Source organism: Neomonachus schauinslandi, chromosome 2, assembly GCF_002201575.2.
Source record: "Neomonachus schauinslandi chromosome 2, ASM220157v2, whole genome shotgun sequence".
Lineage (NCBI taxonomy): Eukaryota > Metazoa > Chordata > Mammalia > Carnivora > Phocidae > Neomonachus > Neomonachus schauinslandi.
The window spans coordinates 15,153,459-15,164,415 of NC_058404.1; the positions used below are offsets into that span (position 1 = coordinate 15,153,459).

A 10,957-nucleotide genomic window follows, 5' to 3' on the forward strand; every position below is an offset into this window, starting at 1 on the left:
AACATCAGTTCAGGAGGCTAGAACTACAAAATCAAGGTATTAGTACAGTTGGCTGTTCCTTCCAAGGTCTGTGAGGGAAGAAACTGCTCCAGACCACGCTCCTTGGCTGATGGATGGACATTTTCTACCAATGTTTCTTCACATTGTCTTCTCTCTGTGCATGTCCTTCTGCCCAATTTCCCCTTTGTAGAAGGACATTGGTCATGTTGGAGTAGAGCCCACCCTGATGACCTCATTTTAACTTGTTTATAAAGACCCTGTCTCCAAACACGGTCACATTCTGAGGTTTGGGGCATTAGGTTTAAACACAGGAATGGTGTGGGCAGGGGAGGTTGCATAATTCCACCACTACCACCAGCTAATAGTGATGGAGCTGGAGTTTGAATCTAGCAGTGTGGCTCTGGGCTCTGGGTGCATCATGAGCCATGGTCAAGTCTAACTGCCCTTTTATGTAACTTACAAAATTAAGTTTATTGAGTAAGCTTAGTCTTGAAAAATGAGTGTATAAAGTAGCTTCCAGTGTATATGGTAGCTTCTGTATGTGTCCTGTTTGTTTTCAAATGCCAAGACAGCTATTTCATCCCAGTTGCCCTAGTTTTTTTGTATCGAGAAAGGCTTTTTTGTAAATGTATATTATTACATCATGTAAAACATTTTTCATTTTCCCCTCCTTTACTCTGTCTTTGATGGCTCAGTTCAGTAAAGGCCTCGTGACAAGTATCAATCTCACTGCACCTGGCTTCCATCTCTCCTCCTGAACACCTCCGAGTCCTGCGGACTTGCCATGTGGTAATACTCGGAAGCTTGGCAAAATTCATAGGATTTTGTCTTAGGTTGGGCTGCTGGAACAAAATCCCATAGACTGGGGGGGCTGAAGCAACAGACATTTATTTCTCGTAGTCCAGGAAGGCTGGGAGCTCTGAGATCAAGGCACCTGCAGATTTGGTGTCTGGTGAGGGCCCTCTTAAGGGCTTGAAGACGGCTGCATCCTCACACGGCAGAGGGAGGGGGCTTTGGTCTCTTCCTCTTCCTCTGAGGGCACATCATTGAGGGCCCCACCGTCAGGAACTCATCTAAACTTAGTCACCTCCCAAAGGCCCTACCTCCTGGTACCATCACATCAGGGATTAGGATTTGCACATAGGAATATTGGGGGCGGGGGTTCAAACATTCAGTCCGTAGTAGATTCTGAGAAATCAGGAACCAGCAACAAGTTCCCTCTACATTCTCATGAGTCTATGTTCCTTTGGTTTTAGGTGTTCCCACCCCAAGCCAAGAAATCCTACGGCACACGCTGAACACGTTGGTACGGGAGAGGAAGATCTACCCAACTCCGGATGGCTATTTCATCGTGACCCCACAGACTTATTTCATTACTCCTTCTCTCATAAGAACTAACAGTAAATGGTACCATTTGGACGAGAGGATACCTGACAGGTCTCAGTGTACCTCTCCACAACCCGGAACCATAACGCCCTCTGCCTCAGGCTGCGTCAGGGAAAGAACATTGCCCAGAAACCACTGCGACTCTTGCCACTGCTGCAGAGAAGACATGCACAGCATGCATGCTTCCACTCTGCAGAGGAAACCTGCCAAGGACTGCAAAGACCCCTATTGCCCTCCTTCACTATGCCAGGTGCCACCCACTGAAAAGAGCAAAAGTACTGTAAACTTTTCTTATAAGACAGAAACTCTCTCAAAACCTAAAGATAGTGAAAAGCAGTCCAAAAAATTTGGGCTAAAGTTATTCCGGCTAAGTTTTAAAAAAGATAAGACCAAACAGCTAGCCAATTTCTCTGCCCAGTTTCCTCCTGAGGAGTGGCCCTTGCGCGATGAAGACACACCAACTACTATCCCTAGGGAAGTGGAAATGGAAATCATTAGGCGGATTAACCCGGACTTGACCGTGGAAAATGTCATGAGGCACACTGCACTAATGAAGAAACTTGAAGAAGAAAAAGCGCATCGGAGTAAAGCTGGGTCTTCTGCCCATCACAGTGGAAGAAGTAAAAAGAGTAGGACTCATCGAAAGTCCCACGGAAAATCTCGGTCACACAGCAAGACACGAGTGTCTAAAGGAGACCCTTCGGATGGTTCTCATCTGGATATCCCAGGTGACAGAGAGTATGACTTTTGTGATCCTCTTACCAGGGCACCCAGGGAAGGCTGCTTCATCATTGAACACAAAGGAGATAACTTCATCATGCATAGCAACACGAACGTGATTGAGTCTCATTTCCCCATGACACCAGAATGGGATGTGTCTGGGGAACTGGCCAAAAGGAGAACTGAGATGCCTTTTCCTGAGCCTTCCAGGGGAAGCTCCCACTCAAAAGTGCACCGAAGCCACAGCCATACCCAGGACCGAAGGTCCAGGAATGAGAGATCCAGCAAAGCCAAGGAGAGATCCAGATCGATGGATAACTCGAAGGGCCCTCTGGGTGCTTCTTCTCTGGGGACACCTGAAGACCTGGCTGAAGGCTGTAGCCAAGATGACCAAACCCCCAGCCAGTCCTACATTGACGACAGTACTTTAAGGCCCGCGCAAACAATTGGCCATCAAAGGGCCCATGTTTCGTCCACAAGCTATAAAGAGGTGTGTATTCCGGAAATAGTCGGTGGCAGCAAGGAGCCTTCCAGTGCGTGTAGCCTTTTGGAGCCAGGCAGACCACCTGAGAGTTTGCCATCCTATGGGGAGCTCAACTCCTGTCCAACAAAAACAGCTACAGATGACTATTTCCAGTGCAACACGTCCAGTGAGACAGTCCTCACGGTGCCATCGCCTCTGGGAAAGAACAAAGAGGATCATGACACTCTGACTCTGGCGGAAGGGGTGAAAAAACTGCCGCTGTCTGATAGGCAGGCCCCACATTCTTCCAGAGAGCCTATAGGGCACAAGGAGGAGTCACCAAAAGGGCCAGGCGGAGGCCCAGCCACTTCTGGCGCAGTGGCTGAAGGGATTGCCAATGGACGCCTTGTCCAGCACCACAGTGCGGAGCCCAGCAGCCTGGACAAGAGGAAAGAGATATTCAGCAAGGACACACTGTTCAAACCTCTCCACAGCACCTTGTCTGTAAACAGCTATCACAAATCGAGCCTGTCCCTCCTCAAATCTCTCCCGAAGACACCTGCCGACACACTGCCGGGCCGATGTGAGAAACTGGAGCCGCCCCTGGGGACCTCGGTGGCACCAGCCGTGCCTGGTTCCCAGCGTCAGCAGGAGTCAGGGGGGAACCAGGAAGCCTCTTTTGACTATTACAATGTCTCCGATGATGACGACTCCGAGGAAGGGGCAAACAAAAACACGGAGGAGGAAAAAAACAGAGATGATGTAGGCACCATGCAGTGGCTCCTTGAGAGGGAGAAGGAAAGAGACTTACAGAGGAAATTCGAGAAGAACCTCACCCTCCTTGCCCCAAAAGAAACCGACAGTAGCAGCAACCAGAGAGCCACCCATTCGGCACGCCTCGACAGCATGGACAGTAGCAGCATCACTGTGGACAGTGGATTCAACTCCCCACGGTAGGGAGAGGCATCTCCACGTGTGCACACACACACACGCACATGCACACACCTGTCAGGGCCTGGGGCTTTATACAGATAACTTGAAAAGTTTCTGATTTCAGTTTTAATTCTGTGAATGCGGGTGAAGGGTTGTGTGAGTTGCGCTGTTAACAACCTGTTTCTGACTTCTTTTTCAGGAATTGAAACAAATGTTTCTGCAGCTGTAGAGATCCCCAATCTGGACTGGTGGGTTGGCTCCCTCCCTCACACTTGCATCAGGCCAATCTAACTAGGACCAACATTTTCCAGGATTTTTCTTCTGTGTTTATATTGCCACCGTGCTGATAAAAGAAGGGGTTTTTTTTTTAGGTCCTCAAAAATAGTAATTTTTTGAGTAGAATGAGTGGTCAGCAGTCAATTGGGGGTTGGGTAGGGCTTGGGTATAAATTGATTGACTCAAGGACGGGGTCCTTCTAGTGGGAATAGCAGATCTCAACACCTTTCCGGGGGATCGAGATGCTAGTTGCCATTGCAATGTCGACTCTGTGCACTCCCTCCCCGACCTTGCTCATACACTTCACATCCGCAGAGAAATAGAACCTTGTGTCTCTCACAGAGTCGTGAGGGGCCTGTGTTCCCTTAGATCAAAGCACGTGCCCACACTTTTCTCTCTCCTGCAGAATTGATACAACCCTAATATTAAGGCACTCGAATCATAGCTGGTAATTCAGCAAAGGGTTAACAGCAGAGGGTGTGCAATGCCTAACGGTCATATCCAGCACACTGAAGTGGTTCGGGGGTTAAGAAAGCAAAAGAGTCTATCCAACTTCCTTTTTTTTTTCTCCTTAACTCTTCCTTCTCCTCAAAGGGCAACTTGGGACCTAATTCTCCTTCTAAATTCTACTCCAGATTGGTGACTCTGAGATGCAGAAATACTACTGAGAGGTGGACATTTCTCATTAGCTGCGATTCCCAAGATTCTACAGTATTGATAATTTTAACAAGTACCCAGATAGGATTATATACTTCATATATTTTAATTATTAATAATGAAACTTAGTTCTGTTGTGATCATTTCACTTTATCTCTGGATAATTTGGGGACAGAACATCCCCAAATCAGACTTGGGAATCATATTAGACCTTTGTTATTTCTTAAAGGGCTAGTTTTTTATTATGATGATGATTATTTTTGCCATGTAACCTTTTTTTCCAAGTTAACACATGTGTGGAAGTCTAATGTCTAAACAAATCACAGAAATGGTGCTCTGGTTAAAATGGGTGTGAGGCCAGGAGCCCCATGTCTCCTCTGCCAGTCCCTCAAGGAGTCCTAACTAACCTCAGGGAGCTATGGCACTCAGTCCAAAAACTATTAGCCTACCTACTAAGTGACTTTTCTACAAAATAACTTCCACTAGGTATTTTTTAAATCATAAATCAAATCTTAATTTATTTACCAATTATTTTGTGTATCCTTTTCTTTCTATTTCCCGCTTCTGCTCTTTTTTTTTTTTTCCTCTTAAATTTCTAACAGTGGATACCAGAGAGGCATAATTGAAGGTCTGTAATTGATGGTAGACGTTCAAAATCATCGTTTATGGAAGGTGTGGTTTACCTGCCTGTATCTTATGCTCAACTGTCTTATTATATAGACTCTGCCTGCCTAGTACAACTAGTTTCTGACCTTGCACTGTGCCCTCTTGGCCCCTATACCCTCCACAAAGGGAAGGTTGCGGTCCTCCAGACATAATTGCTACAAAGACGAGAGTAGTTTAATGGGTTCTAACTCAACAACCTACCACCGCATGATATTGAAAGTTTTTTTGTTGGTTTGGGGGACAAATAAACACAAATACTCATGAAATAGTTGACCCTGTCCTGCCACAGAATGTAGTTTTATCTCTAAAGTCAGGCTGCAGAATATAGAATTTATGAATGAGATTATTTCTTGAAGTAAGTTTATTTTCATTTGTTTAATAAGGTACTTAAGGTTAAACGCTTTGTCATGGTAAGAGGTAAGATCGTTCTGAGGAGACAACTGTCTCACATTTAGCTACGTGTCTGTCCACTACTGTTAGGTAGAGTTTCCTCTATAGGAAAAGATAGATTGCCCATAAATTTCATGCAGTTAGATCATCTGCAGAACAATTCCTAATTTTGCCCTTTTCATATTTACTATTCTTTGGCTAGAAATTAGGTCCCAACTGTTTTTTTTTTTTTTTAAAGATTTTATTTATTTATTTGAGAGAGAGAGTGAGAGAGAGAAAGAGCACAAGAGGGGGGAGCGGGAGAGGGAGAAGCAGACTCCCTGCTGAGCAGGGAGCCCGATGCGGGACTCGATCCCGGGACTCCAGGATCATGACCTGAGCCGAAGGCAGTCGCTTAACCAACTGAGCCACCCAGGCGCCCAAGTCCCAACTGTTTTTAAACTGTATTTTCGGTACACCTCAGTTAATTGACTAAGTTGTTTTCTGATGCGTGAGAATGGTCTATGAAGGAAAATATTTGCATTATAGGGAGTTTTATTCTCCAGCATGAGGAGTATTTTAGCCAAATAGCATTATCAGGCTGATACTTCTCCACTGCCTCGAGATACAGAAACTTTAAGTGGGCCACTTATTTGAGTCTTTCAGTACATATTCCACTGAGCAACTAAGATCCAGTTACAACAACAAAGACCAAGAAAGGTGATCTCCACACTCCCAGCTTTCCGTGCTGGCTCAGAAGTCATGTTCAGCCACATTCTCAAAATTCTTCAGTCCCTTTCGTTGGGACCTAAAGGGTTTTGAGAAGGAAAAAAGGTAAAAGTTTCAACTATGCTATGAGATCTAATATTGAACACGAAAGTTCTTGACCTGAAAAACCTGCGATTCCAAATCTGAGGCCCAAAACTGGTTGACAAACGCAGTGTGAAAACCCGAGGTAGCAAAACTGCCAGGAATGTGTCTGCTTCGTGTAGGGCGCGAGCATGTGCTGTCAGAGCGCGGGGCCGAGGGAAACACACGCATCCAGGAGGATGAGCCGCACACCTGCTCCGTTCACTTCTTCTCCTTATAAAATCTTGACATCTTATTGTTAAGGTTGCACTCCATTGGGTTTCTTTTTCAAGAAGGTTAAGCACTTTTAAACTGGAGGACCATTTTTATTGCTAATGCTCTGTCTCCATTAGCTTTTTCATCATCACACCCAGAACCCTCGTTATGAGTGTCGCACCCTGCACTTATTATTACAGCAGTAACGAAATATATCCTTTGGAGAAACTGGAGTACTGTATATCTTTATCACTATGATGACTCTGGCCAAAGGTGGTCAGAGGCATCTTAGAGCACAGACAGCTCCCAACTTAGATGATCTTTTTTTTTTTTTATTTGACAGAGAGAAACACAGCGAAAGAGGGAACACAAGCAGGGGGAGTGGGAGAGGGAGAAGCAGGCTTCCCGCTGAGCAGAGAGCCTGATGCGGGGCTTGATCCCAGGATGCTGGGATCATGACCTGAGCTGAAGGCAGACGCTTAACGACTGAGCCACCCAGGCGCCCCCTTAGATGATCTTTTGCTGTGATGTGTGTGCACAGTGCCTGGCAGACAGCGGGTACCTGATGAGTGTGAAGCCTGTGCCTCAAGACTAGTTTCAAAGGTTAAGAGGGCTTAAGACCTTAAAATGCATTTTTCCATAGAAAAGGTGCCAATAGTAACGGATGGATTCTGAAACCAACTCATAGTAGCTCCTTCATTCATTAGATGCCAGATGTGCATCTGAAATAATTAGAATGTATCTAGCTTTTTAGTGTACAGATTCATTGACGCTTATTTCTTCACAATCACTCTATGAGTAGGTAAATCCCATAACTCTCATCATTTTAGAGATGGGGAAATCAAATACTGTAAAAAGTTACTATCACAATTAAGAGTGAAACCGAAGGAACGTGTCACGAAATCTTTGGGGTTCTACATGTTGATTGCCCTTCTTCCTTCCTGCGCCTGACCCTGTGCCTCAGCTATGGTGCTGGCAAGCCACTGGTGAATTTTCTTAGGGAAGGTGTAAGGCAGGTAAGTAGGTGAGTCTAGCACTTAACATCGCTTTAGTGATGATGTTCTGGGGTATTCTTTAGGTATGCTCAGATCTACCGTAAGCACAATGAAAGAACCTAACTTATTTCTTTTTTTTTTTTTTTAAGATTTTATTTATTTATTCGACATAGAGAGCGAGAGAGCACAAGCAGGGGGAACAGTAGAGGGAGAGGGAGAAGCAGGCTTCCCGCTGAGCAGGGAGCCCGATGCGGGGCTCGATCCCAGGACTCTGGGATCATGACCTGAGCCGAAGGCAGATGCTTAACCATCTGAGCCACCCAGGTGCCCCAGAACTTAACTTATTTCTGTAAATGTATTAACCTTCTGGAGGTGCTCTTTGCAGTCAAGAAAGATTCGGTTGTCTTTTTGGTAGTCGATGAATAAACTTCCTTTTAAACAATTACCTCTTGGCTCCTTGATGAGAAACAAACTCAGAGCCACAAAGGTTAGGTTGAAACAATCCACTATCTAGGAAGTGCAGCCAAAGTACAGGCATCCCTCGCTTTCCGAAACTTTGTGTTAACATCCTTTCACTTTAACGAAAGACCCTACATTAGTAACAGCTTTCTTCGTGAAAGCGAAAACCTTCGGATTTCTTTCAGTTAGCAAAAACAGGTACTAATGTAGGTCTTTCATAAAATCGAGGAGACATTAATGGCGAACGTTTGGAAAGCACGTGTATACTCTTTCTGACATTTAGGCTTAGGAAAGATTTCATAAGAACACCCTACACTCCGAAAGCGGGAAAAGCCTGTGTGGGGTTCAGACAGAATTGCTCTTAATTTAGTATGAGAATGAAAGAGAGGTGGTGAGGATGTCCACTGCAGTAATCTGACCTGCTGACTAGTTTCAGCAGGCTTAAATCAGTGATGGGGGGGGGCCAGCTCTCAGAGAATATTTGCTAAACTCTGAATCTGCCCAGTCGGGTGAATGGATGTTTTGAGCATCATTGTGATTTCTTCAATCTCTTTGTAAACTCAGTTTTTTATTCCCACTTTGAGGACTTTGAACATAGAACCTGTTCAGTTCCTATCAATCAGGCCAAGTAACCTTACTTCTGCTTTTGCCCTACACATTTAAAATGTGAATATTCTGAATCTCTTGGGGCCATAAAACAAATTCAAGAGTTTCTAACTTAGGAAAATTAAAAGAGAAGTAGAAATACCAAAGCCTTTAAATCACTTCTATAAGAATCCTTGAAAAATAAAATACTGCTACCAAAGTCGGGGGAGGGGATGTAAACTTCACAAATGGGGCAAATCTAAGATTCCTTATCTGAAAATAAAATGTATTTCCATGAAAGTGTTACAATTTGAAACAGAGGTGCAAAGCCTTTTAAGAAGAATTTTATTCCCATCAGGGTGGCAAATTAGCTAGTGGCATGCTTGAAGTCCACCAAAGTCAAAATCTGCTAATCAGGAATGAAAACAGAATCATTAGGGGCAAAACTGAGTTTATTCATTTATTCAGTGAATTTCCAGCCTGAAATGAAATCATCGCATATGTGTATTTAAGAGGATTCTTTTCTAAAATGAACACGATAGCTATCTATCACACCAAATTTGGAAGCAGTTTCCTTGAATGGGGAAAGAAGGAGAAAACATTTACAGTGCATCTAGCTGGATGAAAACCCATTATTCAGGGTGCCACTGATTATAGCGTGTGTGAAACTTCTGGAGCCCACATTGGAAGAGCATATGTGAATAATCAGTGTGAGGTAGTGTATATATGACATCATGAGCCAACAGAGGAAATCCATTAACTACATCATTTGCTCTTCCTCTGGGGCTCAAGAGATAATTATTTATGTTTAAAACAAAACAAAACAAACCCTTTTTACTCTTTTAGCACTCGGGAGAGCCTGGCTTCCAACACGTCAAGCATTGTTGAAAGTAACCGTCGTCAGAACGCTACCTTGAGCCCGGTCCACGGTGGAGCTGGCCCGGCCTTCAACTTCCGAGCAAGTACGGACCCCGCAACCAGCGAAGCTGAGAAACTACAGAAACCTTCCAACTGCTTGCAAGCTTCTGTTACTAGCGTGTGACAGTCGTTCTGCCTCAGATCTCCTGTCTCATTCGATACAGCCAAGTTTACGACACTGGGACTGATGTTTACATCTTGGGAAAGACAAGCATCTCGACCACAGTTTTTGTGTTTACTTAAACTGTGCTGCTAAGTAGGCTAGGGCAAAAAACAAAAATCTTTATTTCAGAGTATTGCTTTTCACATTTATGGCTCTGTAGCAACCGAATAGCAGTAGGGGTGATATGTATACTTTTGCTTCACTACTTGTAACTGAGCACACATAGGAAAGTCTAGACACTGTAAGTGTGATATGCATTCCAATGTCATGAAGTTGCCAATTCCATTTTTAAATGCCACAGATACGTGTTGCTCCCAGTCTGTGGTCAGAGGGTGCCACAGAACTGATCCTTGACACTTCCCCCCCCCCAAAAAAAGTAAGCCACCCCAAAATGTCAAATACCAGGGTCCACCTTAAGGGAAATCAATGTCAAACTGACCAGAAGGGACCCCAGCCCTTTGTGTGTGAATTGTTTATGCACCAGTCATTTCTCACTGTGAGTTTTCGTGACACGATTTTGCAGGAGCCCGTGGAAATGTGTCAGAAGGGGTCGTGATCGAAATTCTGGGAGTGTTTGTTTTCAGGATTTTGTTTTTAAGTGTTACAGATGCTTGTCTGATTTTTAACCTTCCATAATCACAAACAGGAATATAGGCCTTTGATTCTGAAGTGGACGAAAGAAGGAGATCCCCAGCCTGGCTGGGACACAGCACTAAGGGATGGAAGAGGGAAATGTGGACTCTAAAGCTGTCAATCAAATATTTAAGGAAGATAATTTCCTCCTTGTGATACTTATGATGATCCTATCTTACTATAATAGATACGATAATTAATTTGTTTAAAAGCAAAATGTTCTTTGTGATACAAATGAAGAGTATGGCCTGGGGATGTTATTCTTTCTAATGGAAGGACATTAATCTATTTTATGTAGTTTTAAATAGAATGCCTAAATTAGGCTATGGGAGATCATTTTTAGTGGTTATAGGAAAGAGCAAAGTTAGGGAGAGTTGAACTTCAGGCCTTTTATTCCTGGAAAGATCTCTATAGAGAAAAGTTTAAAATAATTTTTGATTAGAAATATACATGTGCCCATGTAATTACCAACAGAATGTGCTCATTCTGCAAGTATGGTATAATCGGAACTTGTACTCCCCTAAAATTTATCAGAGTAACAAATATGCATACATGAACTATGCCAGAGTAATGTTTACAGATACTTTGTAACCAATTTCAGGAGGCATTTTTAGGTGGATGTATAGTTACTAGCCCAACTTACTTCAAAATGGTTTGTTAACATTTTGC

At 43.9% G+C, this 10,957-nt stretch overlaps 1 protein-coding gene across 1 annotated transcript in view; it reads left to right on the forward strand.

Annotated features, from left to right (window-relative positions):
- Nucleotides 1-10,017, forward strand: part of STOX2 (storkhead box 2) — a 100,279-nt gene extending 90,262 nt beyond the window's left edge. The window contains exons 3-4 of the mRNA XM_044911686.1: nucleotides 1,257-3,522; nucleotides 9,421-10,017. Of these exons, the coding sequence (XP_044767621.1) occupies nucleotides 1,257-3,522; nucleotides 9,421-9,616 (2,462 nt within the window). The 3' untranslated portion in view covers nucleotides 9,617-10,017. The remainder of the gene's footprint in view (nucleotides 1-1,256; nucleotides 3,523-9,420) is intronic.
- The last annotated feature ends 940 nt before the right edge of the window (nucleotides 10,018-10,957 follow it).